The following is a 25,987-nucleotide window of genomic DNA, read 5'->3' as shown; positions in this document are numbered from 1 at the left end:
AGTTAAAAATATAATTAAACAAAATAAAACAGTACTGAATTTTTTAGTATAGTTTGGTGTAGTTTACAACCATATTTTAGATTTCCATAAAACATAAAATAGCATCTATGTATACTAAATAACACATTTAAATTAAATTATGAAAAAAATTAAATGTCTTTTATAATGAAATATCTACTTCTGCAAAATCCTAAGATCACAAATTATCTTAAACCCAATTATTTCAACCAAATAATACTACATTTACAATGTGAATAGCATAAAATAAAACCTTAACGCATTCTATCTCTTATGAGACCGAGTTATAGAAAATATATAGGAATGTAAATAAATCTTTTTAATTATTATTATTTTTTTGCGATTCCGCACGGAGCCTTAATATTTTTACAATTGTATAAAGTTTACAATAGCATTTATGGACAATTTACCTACAAATATGCATCCAAAACGTAGTAAACAAAGCAGCATTATTAGTAATAACTGTTCTCGTCGTACTTTTTCTTCGCAAGCCCGCCCATGACCCCGCCCCTCTGATGCGGTTCCGCTTCCCGTGTGACGACCTTGTTTACTTGTCAAGACGTCGCTGCCGTTTCTCCCGTTATAAAAACCCGTCAAAATGCCTGACAGCTCGTAGTGATCGGAGCACGTACGAACTGTCCGGTAGAAGAAATCCTCTAAACAACAATGCGGACGAGGAACAGAGGTTACAGTGGATTTATAGCGGCCCGTGTTCCTTTAAAACACCGTCAAGTAGGATCTGCCGATGCTTGAAGACAGATGTTTGACGGCTGACGAGCTAAGGAGCTAAGAGCGTTTCAATCGGATTGTACCTATTTGATCTACACCTCAACCCACCTGCCATTATCCGCGGCATACAAGCGTCTCTTTCGCTGTGAGGCCGTTATGATCCATCTCTTCGAGACCATGGTAAGTCACGCTAATGTGTGTAGTAATGTGTGATTCATACATCATCCCTCAGACGGTAACCTTGCTGTAAATGAAGCTGTTTGTTCGGCTCGGAGGTTTGTAGTAACATGCCGGTGGGCACGGATCGTAAGATGTGCGGGTCTTTATAAGTGTCCTGATCACAAGGTTGTAGTTAACCTGACCCTTTAAAGCTGTGAAACACCATTTTGTTCTTTCAACAAAAACCAGCACCTTCTCCAGCGCTCAGTTTGTAGATTAAATTATGAGTTTTCACTGCACTTTCGACCCCACGGCTTACAAAACATGATAATCTTGTGAAGGACTAATATAAAGAAGTGAAACCATGTAGCTGCCGATATGTGCTTTACTGTATAATGCGTTTAATACAAATCTGAACCTTTTTCAGCTCGCTGTAATATTGTACTGTTACGTTTATATATATATATATATATATATATATAATTTTTAATGAAAATTATTTATTTAAATATTTTAATTATTCAAATATTATTATTATTATTATTATTATTAATCATTAATGTTATTTCCTGCACATGGCATGTGTTTATTGTGGCAATTCAAGTCATTTTCTGGGTATAAAATATACTTTAAAATGTGAAATATACATTATTAATAAGTAATGTGCAACGATAAAGACATTTCTCTTGCTGTCTCAAATATAACCACTATATTGTATCTTATTATTAGACACAAACTACATTTGCAAAATGAGAGTAATTACACACTGTATTTAACTGAATTAAAGAATGTGTTTATTTTTAAATTTTACAGTTTTTCAGTAATCTTCTTCACATACTCATTAAAAAAAAAAAACCGCCTGGTCTAATTGATCTAGAGAAGAGTTTTGTCCTCAGCATATAATACATCAAAGGATTAATTTCCTGTCATGAAAGAAAAGTTGTTGTTGTTGTAGGACGAGGCTTCCCCGCCGTCTCTGACCGATCTGTGCATGACTCTGGTGAGCTCCAGGCTGGAGCTCTTCTGTGAGATGCGTGATGACGGCTCCCTCTCCTTCCGCGAGCCGCTGGTCTTCCCGCAGGAGCTGGCCGACCAACTGCTCTGCAAGATGGCCACTGAGGGTGAGTACGTGGCGTCCTGCGTTTCGAGGAAGGCTGCACAAATCTAGGATGACATTCCTGCGCACGGAACGATGATTGTGTGTTCTGCCTAGTATTTAAAAGGGATGGAGCTAAAAATAAAAAGACTAAACGCTCTCCTTCGTGCCGATCCAAACTTGTATGACCTTCTCCTGTGGAACACAAAAGATGATATGCGTGTTTTTTGGAACACTATTTTGCGATTTATACTTGCTAGCTCGTATTACTAGAACGTTAGTCATTTATTAGTACTAATTAAGTAGTGACCTTATTCTACATCCCTAATTCTACCCAAAACCTAAACTTAACAACTAGAAGTGGTATCGTTAACAGTGTGAAACTTGTTTTTTAATTCCTTTAATGACGTTAAAGTTATATTTGTTTTAATATCGTTCTATTTTTGGGCTATTTATGGCTATTGAATGGAACAGAACAGAGCTGGAAATGAAACCAAGCTGTACGTGGGCTCAGATGAATCTATCCTGAAAATGTAACCGTTTTTCCTCACAGGCCTGTTGAATGACAGCACGGTGGGAATCTTCCGAAGCTGCCAGCAGTTCCGGTTGCGTCACGCCTGCATCCGCACCGCGAGGATCTCCGCCGAGGCCTTCCACCGGGCCCTCTGCCCGCACCGCCTCGTGGAGCTGGACGCCTCGCGGGTCAACGCCGACCTCACCATCGCCGACATCCTTCGAGGTTTGTCATCCAACAAGTCTCTGCAGGAGAGCCTGCAGCGGCTGGTCCTGAACGGCCTGACCATGTCTTCTCTGGAGGAGCCCGGCCGTCGCTGCTTCAGTGCCATGCAGGGTCTGCGCGCGCTCAGCGTGTCCAGCGTGGACTTCTACGACTCGGGCCTGCTGGACGTGTGCGCGCTGCCCCGTTTGGAGAGTCTGGATATCTCCAACACGTCCGTGACGAACCTGACCCCGCTGCTGGGCTTGAGGAGCAGGCTGCGCTATCTCACCATGCACCAGCTCAAGAGGCTGGAGATGACCACCGCTCAGCTGCTGGCTGTGCTCAGTCAGGTCAGCGCCCCATGTGTTTTAATGAAGGCATATATAACTTCATGTCTCTAAAAATGTTAGGCAAGTCAAATGAAATTGCAATTATTCGTTTTTCTTGTATTTTTACACATTTTCATACACTTATATAAAAAAAAAAAAATTCAACAAATAATGAATTTTAATATAATGAAATTTTAATTTAAAATGAAACCTGAAAATATACAACTGCAAAATATTAATATTTTCCATAATAATAAAAATAAAAATAAAAGGCATTTAGGAAAAACTAGAAAAATGTAATTCTTTACTTTACTAGAAATCTTTACATTTATTTCAAAATGTAGTTTTAATATTTTGTGGTTTATAGATTAGCATATTAATTATATTAGCATATTATATTATATTATATATTTTAGTATAACTGTAAAATTACAATACTAATTTGTCTTAATATTCAGTGAATAAACAATCAAATAATTTCTTAAATTATTTTATTCATATTAATAAGCGTTGAAGCAATGAATTTTAATAAAGCAATTGTAAATATCAAGTCATTTATAGGTGCTGAATCTATTTTAGAGTAAATCGCATCCAATAGATTTTTGACTTAAGAAATGAGAAGTTTTGCACGATGATATGTAACCGTATGCATATAATTTTTGCGTCTGTCCAGCTGGAGGGTTTACAGCACCTTGATATCTCGGACGATAAGCAGTTCACGTCTGACGTGGCGCGGCAGCTGCTGGAGACCTCCGGCATCCTCCCCCAGCTGGTGTCTCTGGACGTATCTGGCCGGAAGCAGGTGACCGATGCAGCGGTCAGGGCTTTCGTGGAGGCCAGACCGGGCATGACCTTCGTTGGTCTGCTGGCCACCGACGCCGGATTCTCTGACTTCCTGTCCGGAGAGGGCAGCTTAAAGGTAGGAGCTCAGACACAACAGCAAGATCTTTTTGGAAAAAAAAAAAAAAAAAAGGATCCTATTTTTAGATGTAGTAGGTGATTGTAAGATTTTTTTCTTCTCTTTTTGCAGGTGACTGGAGAGGCCAATGAGACTCAGATATGTGAGGCGTTGAGAAGGTACAGCGAGAGAGAAGGGTTTGTGAGAGAAGCTCTCTTCCATCTTTTCAGCCTCACTCATGCCATCGAGAAAGCGAGACCCGACATCCTGAAGGTACGCATACTCATACAGAGGTCACTGCGTCTCTTCATGTCGCCGCTCACGTCTCTGCTCTCTCGATCTGCAGTTGGTAGCGTTGGGGATGAAGAACCATCCGGCCACACTGAATGTGCAGCTGGCAGCCAGCGCCTGTGTGTTTAACCTCACCAAACAGGATCTGGCCTTTGGAATCCCCGTACGACTTCTGGGGAACGTCACCCAGCTGCTTCTCGAAGCCATGAAGACCTTCCCCAACCACCAGCAGGTACGTAAAAACAAGAGTCAAACAGCAGCCAGGGTTGGCAGCATTTCACAGCAAAACCCGCCCAATTGATTCTCAAAACTAGTCCGAGCGCGTTTCTGAGGGGAATTCCCGGTAAAATGCTTCAGCCCGTACACATTTAAAAAAAAAAAAAAAAAGTAGTCCAGTTGACTTGGAAACACTGACATCAGAAAAAAACTGTCCAGCACAGCTGAAATAAAATTACAGCTGATAATAAGTTAATGCATATTTTACACTGTGTTTTTTACATGTATTTTTCATGTGTAATAAAAATTGAATATTATTATTATTGCTTTAATTTGGCAAGTCATTAGCAAGACATTATATGCACTCTATATGCAAAATTTGTTTCACTAAATGAACACAAGGAAGAATAACATTTACTAATTTATTTTACCATGCATGAAAGTATTACTGCTTAATAAAGATGACGACGATGATGATAATAATAATAAATATGTTTTTTTTGTAGTTTATATGATTTATATGGCTGTTTTTTTTTTTAATTGTTGTAGTACTGAATCCATTTATTAAAATGGACAGTTTGCACAAGGAATAAATCAACCTTATTTCAAACCAGTGCTATCGTGAAATGAAATAATGAATTAAAGTGTGTGTGTGTTTGTGTTAGAACAAACACACACACAGATAAGTTAGGTACATAATAAAAAATAAAAAAAATTTGAAATAAGGTTAAATTAAGTTTAAGTTGAATGCTGAAATCACTAAAACTGAAATGTAAATAAAGCTACAAAACAAAGACTTCAATTGAAATTAAAAGAACCTGAAAATATACAAGTGAACACCAATTCAAAACATTGTATTATAATATTATAGAATTAATACTAAAACAACACTGCTTTTACTGCAGTTGAATTTTACTGTATTTGTGGCTCGCCAATGGACTGGATTTTTCTAACACTTAAAATAGGAAAGATTGACCCAAGTTCTTGTGGGGAGAAGAATTTATTGAAGACTGTAAACCGTTTCAGTTGACCGAATCTGAGGCACAGTCACAATGTAAACACACGTGACTAAAGATACACATAATTTAGGAAAAACTGATAGATTGACTGATGACCAAGAATAAACTGGAAGTACATTAAAATCACTGCAGTATTTACTGTGCTGCTTTTACACCGCAAACAAAATCATTCACTACTATGAATTTTAATACAAATATTGTTTGGCTCAATTTAGACTGTGTAAAAGATTTTAGGTAATCGGGTCGCTTTCACTTGTCTCAACACAATAAGCCTTTGAAATATGTTGAATGCTCTCGGGAAGAACAGCTCGCACGATCATTCAGTTCCTCAAGATGATGCATTTTAAGAATGAGGAAAATATTTTACTGTTGCCAATTATGATTTCCCCTTTAAAAGTTGTTCTGGTTTTTTTTTTTGTGTGTGTGTGTTTCCAGCTGCAGAAGAACTGCCTGCTGTCTCTATGCAGTGACCGAATCTTGCAGGAGGTTCCCTTCAACAGGTAACGCTTCATTTGATGTTTACCTGCTGAGCCCCAGGGCATCCAAGATGTAGCTTACTTTATTTCTTCAGTATAACGGGACAATCAGACGTTGTAGTGTATCAGAGGTACAAAATTTCTATAAATACGGTTCGGTTTCTTGCAAAACCTCAGGACATCAATGTATCGTCACGAGCAGCAGTGTTTAATTTGTTTTCCATTACGGCTACGGTCTGAGTTAAAAATCATTTCATTTCTACTTAAGAAACGTCTCCGATGCCCTGGGGGTAAGCTGATAAACATCACGTTTGAATTTTTGGGTGAACCATCCCTTTTAAAGTCATTTTAAAGAAAAAGAAAATCAATTTTCATCTTTTGCATGACTAGTAATTATCGGTCGCTCTTTAAAACTACTCTTCAAATGTTAGAGGTTAAGTTTTTTTTGGCTCAAAGCTGAATTTATTTTATGCAAACAGTAACAAATAGAAATAATTCAATAAAAACGGTAATATTGTGAAACAATTTTACCGTTTTCTGTTTAGTCATGAGATCAGCTTTGTATCACAAGGATTTCTAAAATAATTAAAGCCTGACATTTTAGATGCGAAAGATCTGTGTATCTTTTAGTCAGATGCAATCATCTGTAGCCAACTGTATTTTAATTAGCCTTGGGGTCAATATATCGTAGGTGTTACCAGGCCATCAGAGCTTACGCTATCAGTGGCTCTCCATGGGGTGCTACTTGTGTTGTTTGTAGCACATTTGTTACTCCGTATAAAGGTCTGGTCTCACAGACGTTACGATTGATTTAAAGGACGTCGCACCGCTTCATGCGAATCAAGTAACGTTTGTTTGTTCAGGTTCGAAGCTGCCAAGCTGGTCATGCAGTGGCTGTGCAACCACGAGGATCAGAACATGCAGAGGATGGCCGTAGCCATCATCTCCATCCTCGCTGCCAAGGTGAGAACGGGTTTAACGCAGAGAGGAAACGTAAGCTGGGAGGCTCCCACAGAAGATTGAGAACATTCTTGAGTGACGCACCGTGAAATGCGGCGTGACGCAGCTGAACCAGACAGATCTGACTGTGGCGCTCATGGGTTAAACTTCTTATTTATTTCCATCTTTAATTAAAAGTTACTTTAAATGTTCATAACATAAAAGCTCCCTTCACATTCATTGAAAAACCATAAGCCAAAAAGGCTTATTTAGAAAATGGCACAATGCACTTATACTCAGCTGTGTAGTGTATACATTTCATAAGGGTATTTAATCATTAATAATGGTAGTCTGAGAGCCCCTCCCCTTTGCGACATAATTTAAAGCTGTGGCGGTTGAGTGTGTCCAACATTATACATTTTTTATTTTATTTTTTTGCATCATCCGGGTATTTCAAGTGCACTACTTGTACTATGTATACTACAAAACCTCTTAGAATAGTGATCAAGTACACAAGTTAGGAGGCACCTTGAATCTATCAGCATATAATCTACATGTGTATATCAATTAGGGATGTCCTCATAAGGTTTTTTTGGTCATTGAATGCTACATGAAGGTCTTGATGATTGTTTATTGCAAAATGCCCACCTAGTGGCAGTCGCGAATTGGTTATTGAGTATCCGCTTATTCATATGATAATATAAATGAAAATGAATTGCAATGAACCTGCCCACAAAAGCTAATTATCACAGTATGTTCAAAAGAAAAACATGGTATAGGGGCCTATCTGCACTCAGCACTTTGTTTTATTTGATCAGGTGGATATTAATATCCCTTCACACAGCAATCCCGGGAAATTACCAGTACTTTACTCATATTGTTAGAACTTCTCTTTCTGGTAAAGTACCAGAAGTGATTTACTGTCAGATTTGAATGAGAGCGTGAGCTGATTATTCATATGTACACCTCAGAGACCTTTACGCGTGCGCAATGCAACACGACCGTGGCGTTACAGCAGGCCTCTGTTCAATGAAATGATGCATTCTGTCATGATTTACCCACCCTCAAGTTTTCCAAAACTAGAAGAAATTAAATCATGCATGTCTGGAACAACCCGAGTGTGTAAAAGTTCCTTTCTCGTTGGTTCACCCCCAAACTGAAACTCGTGTTACTCTCATGTCACTCCAAACACGCAAGACCTTCGTTCATCTTCTGAACACAAATTAAAGATATTTCATTGTGAAAACAGTCCACGTGACGTCAGTAGCTCAACTTCAGTTTTGTGACGCTACTAAAATACTTTTTGCACTAAGAAAACAAAAATAACAATTAACTTAACCAATCTTTTTCCCGAGTTACATCTCCTGCCACTTTAGAGAGCATCCCAATGCACACTTTCGCTTATGGTCATTGTCAAATACATTCTTAAGTACTCTCCAAAATGAAGAAGCAATTCACGGTCGAGTCAATTGGTTGAGTGTTATTTTATTTTTTTCTTTGCAAAAAAAAAAAAAAATTCAGTTGAATTTCAGATGAGCGTAGGTCTTACGGTTTCAGAACGACGTGAGGGTGTGTAATTAAATGACAGAAACTTCATTTTGTCGTTAGCTAACCCATTAAACAAGATATTTTTGAATTTTCGTAACCAAACGGTTAACGGTAGCCATTGACTTCCACAGTATTTTCTTTTTTCCATGTTTAACTTGGCTCTTTGTGTTTCTTTTAACAGTTGTCCACTGAACAAACCGCACAACTAGGGGCTGAGCTTTTTATCGTAAAGGTAAGTAGTTTAGTTTTTTTTTTGTTCTCAAATTTGTAACGCGTGAACGGGACGAACAGTGGATACTTATCTTTCTCGCACTCTTCCCACTATAGCAACTCCTGCACATCGTGCGTCAGAAAACGTGTCAGGGGATCGTAGACGCCACGTTGAAGTTCACTCTCAGCGCTCTGTGGAACCTCACGGATGAATCTCCTACCACCTGCAGACACTTCATAGAGAACCAGGGACTAGAGCTCTTCATCAAAGTACTCGAGGTAAACACTTCAAACCTTTTGATGGTATTTTCAGAAGAGCTCGACAGTAGTTTGTTAAAAACCTGCCTTCCTCATCTCAATGTCTCTCTTTTTTTTTTTTTTCCAGTCCTTTCCATCAGAGTCATCCATTCAACAGAAGGTCCTGGGTTTACTGGTAAGAAACGGGATTCAAAACTGATTCAAATGTTAAAATAAGTTATTCTTATTAGGTTTAATTTAGCACAAATACACACTTGATTAGGTTAAATAGCTGTCAGCTGTTAAGTACACCAATTAAGATGATACCAATTGAGGTCAACCAATTACCAAGTAATGCCAAATCTTGTTCAGTCTGTGGAGTAAAAAGGTTGCATTAGCAATTAAAGAAGAAAAAAAACTAACAAGCAAAACATGGTCAGGTCAAAATTATTGCGGTCCCATATTTGTATCAGTTTTACTGGTAGTCCACTGCATGAGAATCGTTGGGTATAATGTCAGTTTACTTTTATTTTGCTGTCCTGACATCCTGCACCCACTAGTAAAAATATCAAAAATGCCTGGTGTCTAAATAATAATTGGTTAAATAATTGGTTATTCAGCAAGGATGCAGAAATTGATCAAAAGTGACAAAGGTGTTTTCCTAAAGACGCTATTCTGAGAACTTTGTACTTAGAACTTTAAAAATCTATATTTTTTTATATAATAAAAACAAATAGGCAGCACTACTGATTTCCTGATATCCCTTTGCATCAGAAACACATTCCATACTAATATACATTCAAATATCAAGCAGTTATTTTAAATAGTTATAGGCTAGCATTTCAAAATATTACTGTTATATTAGATTTAGATTTAATCATATATATAGCCTTGTTGCGCATTTTTCTTTAAAAGCCCAAACCACTTTGCGTGCGCATGCATACATTTTTTTATTTTTTTAGAAGAAGAATATGTAACGTATCGAATACAAGCAATAATCTTGTGCTGGTTATGCAGCGGAGAGAGAGATACATATTGCAGTGTTGTGCTCTGGTGAAACCGAATTGAGGCGAGCGATTCTGAAGCTGTGGGCAGCACTGATAAAACGCCTTCTCGTGTCAAAGGAAGCACTGCTGAGAGATTATGCTAATAGTTTCCCTTAGTTAGAAAGTATAATGAGACTATTTCATTTCGCATTCAGTGGTATTTTTGGAGATGTGGTCCCCTGCGCCGATGCTGTTGTCCTCTCTCTATCTTGCCTAGCTGTGATTGTTTCCTTGCGTTCAGAACAACATCGCTGAGGTGGGAGAGTTGCACGGCGAGTTGATGGTTCAGAGTTTTTTGGATCACATCCGCTCTCTGCTGCACAGCCCAGAGGTGGAGGTCAGTTATTTTGCCGCAGGCATCTTGGCCCACCTCACCTCACGGGGCGAGAAGGTGTGGACCCTCGACCTGTCACTTAGGGCCACGCTGCTGGAGCAACTGGTACGTGTCTGCGCGAGTAAAGACGAGTAGAAATTGTTTGGGTATTATTGCACCTGAGGACGGAGAAAAATCTCTTCGTCTTTATTTATCTGTTGCAGCATTCGGCCATTCTGAAGTGGCCAACGCCGGAATGTGAGATGGTAGCATACAGGTGAGAAATGACAACAACATGAGCAAGGCTTCACTGAAAAGTAATTATTATTGTTAAAATGCCATAACATTACTAAAGACTCTTAAACCCTCAAACTTGGACTTGAAATTAATGGTAAACATATGTATAGAAAAATATATTACAAAATAAACATTACTTTTTTTTTTGTTGTTTTTAATGAACGCGCAGGAATAAAGTTAACAACACTGCTGTTAATATTTAAATTATGTATTTGAATTATTATTAACAATTTATAATGTTCAGGTTTTTATTTCTTAATCTAAAAATGTAAATATATATATATATATATATATATATATATATATATATATATATATATATATATATATATATATATATATATATATATATATATATATATATATATATATATATATATATATATATATATATATATATATTTTTATTTAATATGCACCATTGTTTTGTTTCAGCTTTATTTACATAAAAAACCATTAATAGTTTTAGTTAACAGTAACCTAACTGACATGGTTTTCAGTCACATCGAGAGACCTATTGGGTTTCATGAGACTTTGTCATTCATGCACTAGAAAGAAAGTGATTTATAGTATTATAAAGAAATAAAGTGTTTATTGTACATCTGTGTCTTTTCCAGGTCGTTCAACCCTTTCTTCCCTTTACTGGAGTGCTTCCAGACCCCAGGAGTCCAGCTGTGGGCCGCGTGGGCCATGCAGCACGTCTGCAGCAAAAATGGTGAGATCAGCGCTATGAACCCAACACTTCTGAGCCCAGAGGCTTTCTGTGTTGTTCATTTTATTTCCTGTACTGCCTACATGAATGCAGCGGGCGGTACTGCAGCATGTTACTGGAGGAGGGAGGGCTGCAGCAGCTAGAGGCTGTGAGGTCACATCCCAAAACCCACAGCGACGTGCGGCGATTGGCCGAAAGCATCCTAGACAGTTTACATCGCCACAGAGCACGTACAGGGTACACAGGGCCGCCCAAAATACACACGCATAGAGGTACGTGTCTACAGCAGAAGGAAAGTCAAAATTTTAAAGGGATACTTCACCCAAAAATGAAAAATTCTGTCATTTAATTACTCATCTTCAGAAGACTATTTGAAGTGCCACTATTTGGTTTGAGTCGCCAATAACAGTTGGACATGCATGCCAGGTCATTGCAACATTCACTGTCTAAAAATATACTTTTATGTTTACCTTGTTTGCTCAACGACTCCTAAACGTTTTGTTCAAAGATTACTTTTTCAAACCCCTCTTTTTCGTGACACCTATCTGCTGTGATTGGTCTCATTTAAATTTTAAATTTTACCTGTAATACCGGAATAAAGCAGTGTTTGTGAGGCAATGCTGCTTTGTGTACAGCGTTACCGGGGAAACCACTCATTTTACTGCACCAAAAGTGGTACGGAGGAGAAAAGATCAACAAGTGGGCGGGCACTATGCTTTTGTAACATGTTGATGTCAATATGAAATGGCAGGACTCTTACTAAAAAAAAAAAAAAAAAAAAAAAAAGACTAAATTTCAATGATTCAGAGTCGACTCTTTCTTTTGAGAGATACTAACTTTTTATATAAAGTGCATTTTCAGATTTAAAACTTTTCAGGATGTTTTCATTCACTTTAGAGCTGCGCTACGCACGAAAGGCCATTTTCAAAAATCCATAATCGGAGCACTTGAAGATATTTTTGATGGAATCTGAGAGCTCTCAAACCCTCCATAGACAGCACGGACAACACAGTCTCTCTACCAATTTTTACATATTTTACAAATTGGCTTATTCTTTTGTATGAATTGTCCAGAACTCCATGACCGGTCTGTTTAGGAATGGGGCTAGGTGTAGGTATAAATTGGCAACTTCCGAAAATACTTCCGATTTATCAAAAATCGTGTAATTCTGTAAAATCGGTCCGAATTGCCGTGAGACCAGACTGGCAAGAACGTTACCACGATCAACACACAGAACTGTAGCGAGACATGGGCCATGTGACATCAGTGGTTCAACGTAATTTCTGGCTCACGAGAAGTGTCCAAGAAGTAATGATAATGTGATTTATTCAGCATTTCTTCTCCTGAGCTACCATCTTCCTCCATTTTGGACCTCAGAACATAATCAACATAATAAGTGTAGTTTACATTTAGTAGATAGCATGTGCGCTAAACGTATTTAACCACGTCTTTCCTACATTTCTGTGCGTTTATCGTGGTGCTATCCCTGCAGGGTCAGAAAGCTCTCTGATTTCCTCAAAAATATCTTACTTTGAGTTCTGAAGATGAATAATGGACTTACAGGTTTGGAACGACATGAGTAATTTAAATTTGGTGTAATTTTGGTGAACTATCCCTTTTAAAGGATTTTAACCTTCGAGTGGCATTTCAAAACGTCACTTTCTGATCTAACACAAGTTTCCATTTGCGCGTTTCTTTTTGTCTTCCAGAGAAAAACGTTCCATGACGCAATTAGCGGTCTCTGGATCGGATGTCGCGAAAAACTGGAAGCTTTTTGTGCGTGTTTGTGTTCACTCGTGCCCACCCGTATGACAACGACGCTCTGCTGCTCTTCCTGTAAGGAGGACCCCGTGGATGAGTTACTTTGCATATGTTTGCACACGACGGAATCTGCTATTTATTTGACGTAACAATTAAGTCTCCGTAACGAGGAACTGTTTATTTACACGCGCAGCGGCTAAGAGAGTGCGTTTATGATAAAAAGCGGGACGTACGTGAGAGTTTATATATGTGTGTGTGTGTGTGTGTGTGTGCATGTGTGTATTAAGAGCATGTGCATCAGATCGCTACGTATGCATATTCAGATTTGGATGCAACTCCATAGGAAATTTCATTTGTATGACAGATTTCTGTCCTCTTGGGCATAAAATGCAATAATACAAAAAACGTTCACAACAGATAAGAGTTGTGTTACATGGGAATACAACCGTTTGGTAACCTGAGTTAAACTGAGTGTACGAGAGAGGAAGAAAAGCGTATCGAAGTGCATTGAACAGCATGAGAGCTTTAGGGGTGAAATATATTTTTATAGACTGTATATCAAAACGTTGGCAGATGACAGTGTTTTGATGTCGTGTTGCACGCAGAGTATTACGATCCAGATTTGAGTTTCAAAAAAATGGTACTGGACTGATCGCTCGGATAAAAGATTCCTCGAGAACCCACAGCAACGAAACGGGCGGAGATGAATTAAAAATAAAGCCTTTGCCTTTGCTCAAAAGCAGGAACACGATTTGCCGCGTAAGCCACGTTGAGAAATCTGGCAGGCAGAAACAAAAACAGACACGGATAAACGGCACCATGTGAAAAAAAGAAAAGGAGGAAAAAAAAAAAAAAAAAAGTGAGAACTTTGGTCTCATCGTGGCAACTGGGGCGTGCTGGTGATTTGCCAAAAGTCATTGGATTTGCCTTCTCGCTAAACACACTTGCATTGAAAGAAGTTTGATTTAATTTAACACCAATGAAGCTGTTAAAAAGCAGGTTCGACTCGTCTTGTTCGAAACTGCAATTTAAAAAAAGTATATTCCATTTTGTTCCGGTGAACTAAAGAAGCCTGTTTTGTATATAAATGCTTCTTTTCGCAGCATGGATTTGGTTTTCTGTTCGTATCTGGGCCATGTATTATGATGAGATGCTCCAGCAAATGTGCTTTGTTCCAGAAAATCGTATTGTTGTCATGCAGCTGTTCTTGCACGTTGCATGAAATGGTATTTGTTATCATTTCTACCGTAATTTTTAATTTCGTCTGGCAACTTCGGCCAGGTTTACCTACGGCTTTTCGCCAGATATTACGTTTTTGGATTCAGTTTTGACATTAGCAAATACTTGATGTTAAATTTAACCTGCCACTCTAAATGGACCAAATGAGTTCCCCCGAACTTTACAGGCCGAGCGTGGAGACTCTCATCGTGTGCGTGGCCCTCCACGAGGACAGACTGTGGTTTGTGGCGTACTACAGATCTCTTCTGTGTGGATTGAGTCAGCTACTGTCATACTGCTGATCAGACTCACATTTATGCAAATCATGTCTGGGGAATAAAGAATGTGAAACCCTTGCTGCTTCAGTCTGCGGTTACTCTTTACTTATACGTCAGGTTTGTTTGGGGGGTTTTGCAAGTATTCAAAAACATAAAAAATACAATAACCTAGCTCAAGGTTTATATTGTTTTTTATTTCATTTATGATGTTTTAAAGGTATCCAATGATCTGTTTTTTAATAATTAAAAGAAAACAAACTTTTTTTCATAAAAAAGTAGAACAAAGACCTTTTTAAATGATTGGTGGTGGTTATTTTTAGGCATTACGAAAAATTGAAACCCAACGCGAGTACGGTTTGTAATGTAGAACACGTGGTTTTGAAACATGTTGTGCAGGTTTTAAACCTTCAGACATTCACTCCCCAGTGTACCTTGGAGGCCTCTTTTCTATGAACGCAGCCATGCCCTCTTGTCTGTCCCTCTCAGAGGAATGAGCTGAGTAACCATGAGACATTCAGTCAAACCAAGCACGCAAAATACTGCAACAAAAGCGATTTGGTTCATGTGGTTTCTGTATAACTCACCCTGGCGTAACACATTCCCTCGATAGCCATTCCTGAAGAGATGTCCACCTCGGCACCTCGATTCATGGCTACTTTAGCCATTCGCACGGCGATCGGGGCCTGGGGAGGAGGAAAAACATATCCTGATCAAAATGAGAAAACCCACAATTTCCTAACGTTCAAGGTCATGCTTAGTCCTGTTTGAAGATATCCTAACCGGAGTATAAGGGCAGTATTAAGCATATTTCATGAATTGATTTTACTCTGAAGCACAGTATTACAAAACGAAAATGACTTGATTATAAAAGAACTCTGGTCAAAACTAGAGAACACTTTTTTAATACAAACTCCTTGGCGACAAAGTTACGTCAAATAAGCCCACTATAGTCACCAAACTATGGAAGAGAGTGGACCAAGATCACACCAGAGCTGTGTGGGAAAATACTGATATCCTGAAACCTTAGAAGGCATTCAAAGCGAGGGCCTCTACCTTCCTACTCATTTCTGAAAGGAGTAACCCTTGTGACTGTAAATAAAAGATTGTTGTTAAAATACCGCGGAAATTTTGTCAAACGTTTGTAGATACGTGCAGCTTAAAATTTAAAATATCACAATTATCACCAATACCGGTCCTTCAAATTTTGAGCAATGAAAAGTAACAATACTGTATTCTATTTATTTTTTTCGATTTTACTTTTTTGATAAATAGAAATTTTTAAACAACAGCTTTTGTTCAAAATGGAAATGACTTGTATCAAAAGTCAAACTGTCGATCAATTAAAAAGTGACATTTTGAATAAAAGAATTCATTTCTGAAAGCGGTACTGTAAGTTTGCCTGTACCTCAGGTCTGTGTTAAATATCTTTTACTGCAACTGTAAATTACGCCTCTAAAAACAGTCGCCTAAGCATGACACAGATATGTCAGGAAGGCAGAAGTGCCTTCAAAAGTTATTGTGGCATGACGTGTCTGAATCACGCTCCCACGCTGACTTAAATAGGCCATCTTCATTTTAATCTAATATAATGACTTGCCAAACACAAGCAAAACCAGAAAAGCAGGATGCTCTCACTGTCACGAGACAGTTTAGTACAGTACAGAAGATTCTGGTTCCACAAACCCGCATGCCAAGCCATATAATGACGGGCGACATGACCCACATTTTCAGCTTATCGATGAATAACAAGGTCATGCGGCCGACCTGATCTTTTGTACCATTACGCTGTTGGACGGTGTTAATAGCGTGCTCTGGACACTAGTGGGCCTGAGGGAAGACTGGGATGGCACATTAGAGCCAGGTCTGTCCTCAGGCCCTACATATTCACGTGCCAGCCTGTCGACTCCAGTCACACGGGAGGCGCTTTCGCTGTGACACTACAGTGTCACATGACGCAAATGAGATTAAAGAAATGCCTGTGGGTACAGTTGAACTAGTATGAGAACAATTTCATAACCACTAAAAACATACAAACAATAAATGTAAACAAAAATGTTTTCTATCAGCTACACTTGTTAGATAATGAGGCCCCATTTTTTTACACAAAAATAAAAATGATATATACTTACATTATATATATATATATATATATATATATTTTTTATATATATATTTTATATACATACACACATAGAGCAGATGTATGTATGTATGTATATATATATATATATATATATATATATATATATATATACACACACACACATATATATTTATATATACATTTTTAAAAACAATTAACATGTTTGCACACAATTCTTTTGATTAGTATATTTAAAAATAAACAGTAATTGAATTTAAGTTTGGGTTCTGTTCTTAATTATAAACTCGTAGTAATGTGAAAGGGCTTAGTTTAGAGCAGAAGCTGATTTTTTTCCCCCTAAGAAAATCTGAATTATGAATTACTTTATTTGAAGAAAGAGCAATTTGTTTCATAAACCGTTGTTTATTTTCCGAACTGTGTTTAGGTAAAATGTATGTATGAACACAGGTGTCTGAGAAGCAGTAGATGTGGATGTAAATGTCCTGCAGACTAAGACTAACCTGAGGCAGGATCTCTCGTGCCAGACTAAGAGCCTCCTTGTGGGCCGCGTCTCCGGTCTGGTTCTGCGGCACGGAGCGGTTTACTAGCCCTAGCTCTGCAGCCCGTTCACCCCCGACACGCCGGCCTGTAAAAATCAGCTCCTTCGCCATGGCAAAGCCGACTGTCCGGGGAAGCCTTTGACTGCCTCCTGACATACAAACACAGAAATCATGGTTTAATTACGGTGCCTTTAAAATGCAATCAGTTACTTCATTAAGTGATCTTTGTACTTTGTTTTACAGAAACTTAAAATGTATCACTTTGATGTGACAAGACATTAGGTGCAAAAAAACGAACAATAAAAGATGTATATATTACCGCTTTCGAATGATTAAGCAATTATTCACATCCAAATAAACGTTTTTGCTCAAAAATATATGTGTGTGCAGTGTATATTTCATATAATTTTTATATTATTTTTATTAATATAATATTTAATATAATTTTTCAAATATTATTTAGCTTACTCCAATAACCCTGTTATGACAATAAACATTTGTCATTATCATATCATTCTTATTCTTTCTTCCACAGACAAGGGCATTTTTTCTATGCAGACTGCAACACATGCACTAAATGTTTCATGCTTTCATCGTAATATTATGTAGATTTTTAAGCATTTTTAGCATGTCATGTTGAAAAAAAGGAGAAAGATTGTATAAGCTTTCTGTATAAGTCTTCCTGTCCTGTTACGTCTATTAACTTCCTGTTTATCTGTCTCTCTTCTGTAATTGGACTGCCATCTAGCTGTATGTTTGTCTTATTATTTCAGCCGCTCTATCTATTCATTAATTTCTCTCACCGGCCCCCGGGAGTAATCCTCGAGTAGTTTCAATCAGGCCCATCTGCGCTGAATGTGCTGAAACACACACACACACACACACACACACACACAGAAAAAGGTGAAATGAAGGACCCAGCCTCCTCTACATGCCGCGACCGCAGAGATTCCCGCTCCATGACGTGCCAAACAGAACGACTACAAATCACGCAAACCCGCATCCGCAGCCGTGATGCCCGCCGAGGCCGACCCCCAGAAGGTCGGAGCCGCCTCTCACCTGCAGTGCGAAGGTCACACGCCAGGGCCAGCTCCAGACCGCCCCCGAGAGCGAAGCCGTCCACCGCTGCGATGGTTGGCACGGGCAGCACAGCTGGCACATAATGGACACACACGGATCAGACAGGTCATAGATCACATTAATGAGAGAGGGCTTCAAACAGCTGGACCTCTCTACACTCAGCCGGATGTGTTCAGTGCCGACACGCTTATATAAAGAGGGGACATATTTGAAAAACCTGGAAAAAAAGGGTTACTTGAAAAGCGAGCTAGAAAAGGTTTAGGTGTCATTTTACTTATGTGGTGCTACAATTCAAAGTAATTTTTCTATTTGAATATATATAATGTTATTTATTCCATCATCACTACAGTCGCAGCGTCATCTGAGGCTCGAGGAACATTTATTATTCTCGACGTTAAAAGCTTTAAGCGTGTTAAATCGGTAGCAATTATTTACTTGTCTTGTTCTGTCGAGTTGTAGAAGGGTTCAGAAGGATGTCACTTCGTGGGTGACGCAATACTGGAGTGTTGTGTTTTTTGTAACTGGTGAAAAAGTAGGAAGTAACTGGATTGTACGCGATTGAGTCACGCAGAGATATGTGTTCACAGTTCATAAAATAAGTTGAAGAAACTGCCACGTACTAAGAAAGTGATAGTCATTCATTTTTCAATTCAACATTTTACTTAAACTGTTAGGCTAATAAAGCTGTGGTATCACTTTACAATAAGGTGTAACTTATAAACAATGAACAATGCATTTATTAAAAGCATTTATTACTCTATTTATTAATCTTCATTAATGTTAGTTAATAAAAACAGTCATTCATTCATTGTTAGTTCATACTGCATTAATGTTAAAAATACACAGCTTTTGATTTTAATAATGCATTAGTATATGCTGAAATTAACTTTAAGATTAATAAATTAATATTAATAAAGATATACACATATATACACACACACACATATATATATATATATATGTATATACAAATAACATATATATATATATATATATATGTATATATATAAATAACGTGTGTATATATATATATATATATATATTTTTTTTTTTTTTTTTTTATTCTTAAACGTAAAAGCATTTCACTTTATTGTGCTGTCAAACAATTAATCGCATCCTAAATAATTTTTGTGTTTACATAATACATGTGTGTGCACTGTTCATATTATGTAGAAATACACACACACATTATATATATATATATATATACACACACACACACGTATATATGTATATATTTTTATTTCTCAAAAATATTTACATGTGTACATTTGCATTCATATAATTTATATTTTATAGAAATTCAAAATATATCAGATTTTTCTTAAATATATATGCATGTATGTGTGTGCATTTATATACACAAATATACACCACTTACACATATATTATGTAGACAAAAACGTTTATTTAGGATGCGCTTACTCTCAATTAATCATTTGAGAGCACTAATAATCACTGCTTCATATTTCTGATAAAAACGCCACCACAAAATTGTATAGAGAAAACTCCTTCTCAACCGTCTGCTTATAAAAACAGTAGCATTTTCCTAAATGTTACAGGCAAAACTATGCAAAAATTGAGGGCACAGAGAAAAAGCACCTACTGTGTGTTTATTATTATGCATATCCAATCATTCTCACCCCCAGCCATAATCGTATTTGCAGCTGGGAAAAAATTACCTGTTCGGTGCAACACTGAAAGTGATGATACAGAACTCTGAAGTCTGATAGAGCAGGATTTGAATATGGACGAGAAACATCACCCTTATGTCTCACCGATGTCATTCATTAGCGATCGAAGGCCATGTACAAACAGCTCTGCCTCAGGGTTACTCATCTGAGCTCTCTCCTTAAGATCTGCGCCTATCAACAACACCGCATTTTACAAATGACAACATCTTTAAAAGCAGGCTGTCGACACCGTTATGTGTGAGCGTGCACAAAACCTGCACAAAAGACTCCGGGTATCGAGCTCTTGAAGATGACCGCGCAACCGCCCGTGCCGTGATGCAACGATGACACCAGCTCTCTCATCTGCGCACGGAGACACAGAAATCGATGCGCGTTCAAACTCAAATTGATTTGAGAAAGAGCTCTGGGAGAGACACGCCCAGGATATTGTTATTTATTCAAGGCCTGACACACTTTTGCCAGACTTTCTTTTGATAAACTGATCAAACGTTAAAAACAACTTCTTTCTGGAAACGGAACGAAGCGAACAGAGAGAAATGGAACATCATTACTCAAGAGAATTAAAGTTAAAAACTATAAGTCATTTCGTAAGTTCTTTCAAATGTGTTTATCTCTTTACATTTTTTTATGATGTGCAGTGGAAATTTAAAGAGCCCCTATTATGGGTAATAAAGGTTCATGTTTTTTGTATTGGGAGTCACAAGTAACAGGTTGATGTGCATGCAAAGACAAAAAACCTTTTATTGCATTATAATATGCATTTATTTCACCTTACTTGTTCGACAACCCCCAAACGATTTGTTTAACGATAACGATTGGTTCAGTTAGTCTTTTAGTCTTTTTACTGCTCCAAAAGCGGCACCTAGTGGCCAGGAATGAATTTGCATTTTCATACAGACCGAGGAGAAAAGAGAGCGGCAATGTTCCAAGGTTTTACGTTGACGTCAACACGAAATGGCTTGGGATTCGTTTTAAAAGCGACTCATTTTAACGATTCAGAGTCGACTCTTTCTTTTGGGAGACAATAACTTTATGCACGGCGCACTATCAGATTTACTTAGAGATGCGTTACGCTCTGCATGAAAGATCAGTTTCAAAAATCCATAATGGGGGCATTTTAACGCGCCGGTTAGATTGTTGAGAATTGAGGGGCTTTATCATCATTTATCGCTCGGGTAAACCGGAGTTCACGGACTGGATCTTCTGCACGTTTGAGTTTGATGCTGTGGGACAGGGGGTCTTCTGCACACTCACCTGACCTACAAACACACGTCCCAGAGAGTTCCTCGCCCTCTCACGACACATCAGCACTTCCACTATACCTAACCAGACAAAAGAAACAGAGGAACGGTTCTCAACTGGAGGGTTATGACCCAAATATGGGTGGCAGGTCTGTTCAGATGAAAAACCGTGTCAAATAAAATAAAACGTAGTGCTGTCAAATGATTCATTGCAATTAACCACAACTAAAATAGGTTTTTGTGCCTAATATATATTGTGACGAGTCGGCTGCCCTCCTCTTTATTGTCACCATCACCCCGTCCTTTATTCGCCGCCGCTCTTCACCAGGCTCCCGACGGGAGTGGGTGTGTTCGAGAGGAGGAGGCGTGGTATCGGCCAGGTCTGGCGCGGCGTGTGACGAGGCACACCTGAAGGGGATTTAGCCTTGTCACCGCCGCCGTTAAATGCCCCGCGCGCTCTCCGGGAGACCGGTCTCTTCCCCTGCATGCACGCTGGTGTCCTCGTGGGTCCAGGAAGGGTGCGTGAAGGAGCTCGCCCCGCCGCTAGACAAGCGCGCGTGGGACTCGTGACAGTCCAGGCGACGACTGCACCCGGATACGGCTGACGGGCCAGGATGCCGAGCCGTTAAATCCCTAAATCTCTGGACGACCGAGGAAAGAAGCGACGGAGATGCCGCGGAAGAAGCCGCCGCCTCGCGCCCGAACAGGAGAGGGGAGCGCGTCGCACCGCCCGGACTCCGCCCCTTACCTGGACCCTGCCCCTGGAACACTACCTGACCTTCCACAATCCCAGAAGCACAACGAGGGCACCAGTTTCCCCTTTTATTTGGACACTTTTCCTTGGACACTTTATTTTGTACTATTTTTGTTAATAAAAAGCCTCTCCGAGGCCTGACGCCACGCCCACTGTGTCTGTCGCTGGCTCCTCCCCGTCACAGTGGTGGAGAATGCGGGCAAGGCGGAGCTTAGACGGCACAGTTGGGCGACATCTGATGACGTCATCCCCTCTCGCTGGTACCCATGCCGGGACGGAGGAACAACGGAGACTCGCTCCCAGCCACCAGGAAGGGTAAGTGACGCTTGCTTATTGTCATTTACCCGGTGGCTGGTTGAGCATTCCGACTAATTCCCGTTTCTCTGTCCCGGTGCGAGAGGAGTTGCCCGAGAGGAATCCCTGCCCCGCCCACTCCGACTGCTGGAGCCTGGTTGAGGAAGGTAGCACTCCTGCGTATGCGGCGACCGCCTGACGGGTTGACGCTTGGGGAGGGGAATGTGACGAGTCGGCTGCCCCTCCTCTTTATTGTCACCATCACCCCGTCCTTTATTCGCCGCTTTCTTCACCAGGCTCCCGACGGGAGTGGGTGTGTTCGAGAGAGGGGCGTGGTATTGGCCAGGTCTGGCGGCGTGTGACGAGGCACACCTGAAGGGATTTAGCCTTGTCACCGCCGCCGTTAAATGCCCTGGCGCTCTCTCGGGAGACCGGTCTCTTCCCCGTGCATGCACGCTGGTGTCCTCGTGGGTCCAGGAAGGGTGCGTGAGGAAGGAGCTCGGCCCCGCCGCTAGACAAGCGCGTCGTGGGACCTCGTACAGTCCAGGCGACGACTGCACCCGGATACGGCTGACGGGCCAGGATGCCGAGCCGTTAAATCCCCTAAATCTCTGACGACCGGAGGAAAGAAGCGACGGAGATGCCGCGAAGAAGCCGCCGCCTCGCGCCCCGAACAGGAGAGGGGAGCGCGTGGCGACCGCCGGACTCCGCCCCTTACCTGGACCCTGCCCCTGGAACACTACCTGACCTTCCACAATCCCAGAAGCACAACGAGGGCACCAGTTTCCCCCTTTATTTGGACACTTTTCCTTGGACACTTTATTTTGTACTATTTTTGTTAATAAAAAGCCTCTCCGAGGCCTGACGCCACACCCACTGTGTCTGTCGTTGGCTCCTCCCGTCACAGTGGTGGAGAATGCGGGCAAGGCGGAGCTTAGACGGCACAGTTGGGCGACATCTGATGACGCCATCCCCTCTCGCTGGTACCCATGCCGGGATGGAGGAACAACGGAGACGCTTCGCTCCCAGCCACCAGGAAGGGTAAGTGACGCTTGCGTTTACTGTCATTTACCCGGTGGCTGGTTGAGCATGTCGACTAATTCCCGGTTTCTCTGTCCCGGTGCGAGAGGGGAGTTGCCCGAGAGGAATCCCTGCCCGCCCACTCCGACCGCTGGAGCCTGGTTGAGGAAGGTAGCACTCCTGCGTGGGCGGCACCGCCTGACGGGGTTGACGCTTGGGAGGGGAATGTGGACGAGTCGGCTGCCCTCCTCTTTATTGTCACCATCACCCCGTCCTTTATTCGCCGCCCTTCACCAGGCTCCCACGGAGTGGTGGGTGTCGAGAGGAGGGGCGTGGTATCGGCCAGGTCTGGCGGCGTGTGACGAGGCACACCTGAAGGGGATTTAGCCTTGTCACCGCCGCCGTTAAATGCCCTGCGCGCTCTCTCTCGGAGACCGGTCTCTTCCCCGCATGCACGCTGGTGTCCTCGTGGGTCCAGGAAGGGTGCGTGAAGGAGCTCGCCCCGCCGCTAGACAAGCGCGTCGTGGGACCCGCACAGTCCAGGCGACGACTGCACCCGGATACGGCTGACGGGCCAGGATGCCGAGCCGTTAAATCCCCTAAATCTCTGACGACCGGAGGAAAGAAGCGACGGAGATGCCGCGGAAGAAGCCGCGCGCCTCGCGCCCGAACAGGAGAGGAGCGCGGCGACCGCCGGACTCCGCCTCTTACCTGGACCCTGCCCCTGGAACACTACCTGACCTTCCACAATCCCAGAAGCACAACGAGGCACCAGTTTCCCCTTTTATTTGGACACTTTTCCCTTGGACACTTTATTTTGTACTATTTTTGTTAATAAAAAGCCTCTCCGAGGCCTGACGCCACGCCCACTGTGTCTGTCGCTGGCTCCTCCCGTCACAGTGGTGGAGAATGCGGCAAGGGCGGAGCTTAGACGGCACAGTTGGGCGACATCTGATGACGCCATCCTCTCGCTGGTACCCATGCCGGACGGAGGAACAACGGAGACTTCGCTTCCCAGCCACCAGGAAGGGTAAGTGACGCTTGCTTATTGTCATTTACCCGGTGGCTGGTTGAGCATTCCGACTAATTCCCGGTTTCTCTGTCCCGGTGCGAGAGGAGTTGCCCGGAGAGGAATCCTGCCCCGCCCACTCCGACTGCTGGAGCCTGGTTGAGGAAGGTAGCACTCCTGCGTGGCGGCACGCCTGACGGGGTTGACGCTGGGGAGGGGAATGTGACGAGTCGGCTGCCCTCCTCTTTATTGTCACCATCACCCCGCCCTTATTCGCCGCCTTCACCAGGCTCCCGACGGGAGTGGGTGTGTTCGAGAGGAGGGGCGTGGTATTGGCCAGGTCTGGCGGCGTGTGACGAGGCACACCTGAAGGGGATTTAGCCTTGTCACCGCCGCCGTTAAATGCCCTGCGCGCTCTCCTCGGGAGACCGGTCTCTTCCCCTGCATGCACGCTGGTGTCCTCGTGGGTCCAGGAAGGGTGCGTGAAGGAGCTCGCCCCGCCGCTAGACAAGCGCGTCGTGGGACCCCGTACAGTCCAGGCGACGACTGCACCCGGATACGGCTGACGGGCCAGGATGCCGAGCCGTTAAATCCCCTAAATCTCTGACGACCGGAGGAAAGAAGCGACGGAGATGCCGCGGAAGAAGCCGCCGCCCCGCGCCCCGAACAGGAGAGGAGCGCGCGGCGACCGCTGGACTCCGCCCCTTACCTGGACCCTGCCCCTGGAACACTACCTGACCTTCCACAATCCCAGAAGCACAACGAGGGCACCAGTTTCCCCTTTTATTTGGACACTTTTCCCTTGGACACTTTATTTTGTACTATTTTTGTTAATAAAAGCCTCTCCGAGGCCTGACGCCACACCCACTGTGTCTGTCGTTGGCTCCTCCTGTCACAATATATATATATATATATATATATATATATATATATATATATATATATATATATATATATATATATACTAACACATATATATTTTAGAAACATACATTATGTATATATATATATATATATATATATATATATATATATATATATATATATATTTGTATTTTGTATAAAATATAATTTATAAACTATATTTTTTTCAAAACATACACTGTATGTGTTTGTATATACATATACATAATAAATATACACAGTACACATATATTATGTAAATAAAAACTTGCTTAATCTTTTGACAGCCCTAATAAAGAGTAATTGACTACGGCTTAATTCTTCAGATGGACGATGTGTGCGTCTCACACTGAAGTCACTTTCCAACCAAGTAGCTTTCTGTTGGCCAACATGTAGGAACCCATTATTGCAAATAATGGAAAAGATTCACCCTTGTGAAATTGCAAACCACACGTGACACGTGAAATGAATGAATTTTGCCAGTGGAAATACACTTCAGCGCTTTCGATGTAAATTCTGTTCGCAACTATATTATTTACCTCATTTAAATATTGTATTATTATTTAGTGTTTGAAATTATTTACAATTTTGTTTAACCTGGCACAATGAGCATTTTGGTTCTAGGTTGGGTCGCCATATGCAATATAAAACCTGTATCCTGAGGTAAAAACCAGTTCGGATCTACATGACATTCAGAATTCAGAAGACACTTTTTTCATCCTTGTGAGAGGGCTTGTCAATATAAAAAATGAATATATCTAAAGTTTCTAATCTGATCTAAGACTGAATCACCCTTCATGGGTCCTAATAAAGGGTACAAGTGTAAGAAATAATGGATGAA

The 25,987-nt window shown here is 41.0% G+C and overlaps 2 protein-coding genes across 4 annotated transcripts in view; one reads left to right on the top strand and one right to left on the bottom strand.

The window, feature by feature from the left end:
• The first annotated feature begins 598 nt into the window (after positions 1-598).
• On the top strand, positions 599-14,586 carry zyg11 (zyg-11 family member, cell cycle regulator). Of its 2 annotated transcripts, XM_043219292.1 has the most exons (16): positions 599-927; positions 1,862-2,027; positions 2,556-3,070; positions 3,723-3,968; positions 4,080-4,220; positions 4,294-4,470; positions 5,909-5,973; positions 6,813-6,912; positions 8,618-8,668; positions 8,764-8,925; positions 9,032-9,079; positions 10,171-10,368; positions 10,467-10,519; positions 11,157-11,252; positions 11,342-11,523; positions 12,961-14,586. In XM_043219292.1, exons 1-16 carry the CDS (start codon positions 904-906, stop codon positions 12,975-12,977), a joined length of 2,241 nt encoding a protein of 746 aa, XP_043075227.1. In that variant the 5' UTR covers positions 599-903; the 3' UTR covers positions 12,978-14,586. The 2 variants fall into 2 exon arrangements, with proteins under 2 accessions (XP_043075227.1, XP_043075226.1); XM_043219291.1 differs by lacking the exon at positions 11,342-11,523 and having other exon boundaries at positions 11,157-11,254.
• echdc2 (enoyl CoA hydratase domain containing 2) overlaps positions 3,889-25,987 on the bottom strand; it is a 23,751-nt gene continuing 1,652 nt past the window's right edge. The window contains exons 2-9 of one of the 2 annotated variants that reach the window (XM_043219294.1): positions 21,180-21,247; positions 20,180-20,267; positions 20,010-20,096; positions 18,211-18,303; positions 17,955-18,011; positions 17,113-17,300; positions 15,093-15,191; positions 3,889-3,995 (exon numbers count right to left, since the gene is read on the bottom strand). In XM_043219294.1, the coding sequence (XP_043075229.1) occupies positions 3,963-3,995; positions 15,093-15,191; positions 17,113-17,300; positions 17,955-18,011; positions 18,211-18,303; positions 20,010-20,096; positions 20,180-20,267; positions 21,180-21,247 (713 nt within the window). In that variant the 3' untranslated portion in view covers positions 3,889-3,962. Of the gene's footprint in view, positions 3,996-14,726; positions 15,004-15,092; positions 15,192-17,112; positions 17,301-17,954; positions 18,012-18,210; positions 18,304-20,009; positions 20,097-20,179; positions 20,268-21,179; positions 21,248-25,987 lie in introns of those variants that run through there. The other variant, XM_043219293.1, reaches the window with a different exon arrangement.

The sequence above is a fragment of the Puntigrus tetrazona genome, chromosome 20 (assembly GCF_018831695.1).
Source record: "Puntigrus tetrazona isolate hp1 chromosome 20, ASM1883169v1, whole genome shotgun sequence".
NCBI classification, from domain to species: Eukaryota; Metazoa; Chordata; class Actinopteri; order Cypriniformes; family Cyprinidae; genus Puntigrus; species Puntigrus tetrazona.
Note: the sequence above shows the minus strand (reverse complement) of the source record. Positions and strands in the feature narration are given on the sequence as shown.

Bases quoted from the DNA above. Each gene is read 5' to 3' on its own strand.
- zyg11 (XM_043219292.1), top strand. From the start codon at position 904: ATGATCCATCTCTTCGAGACCATG. The intron at 8,669-8,763 runs GTAAGTAGTTTA...TTCCCACTATAG, and splicing joins CTGAGCTTTTTATCGTAAAG to CAACTCCTGCACATCGTGCG. The intron at 9,080-10,170 runs GTAAGAAACGGG...CCTTGCGTTCAG, and splicing joins AGAAGGTCCTGGGTTTACTG to AACAACATCGCTGAGGTGGG.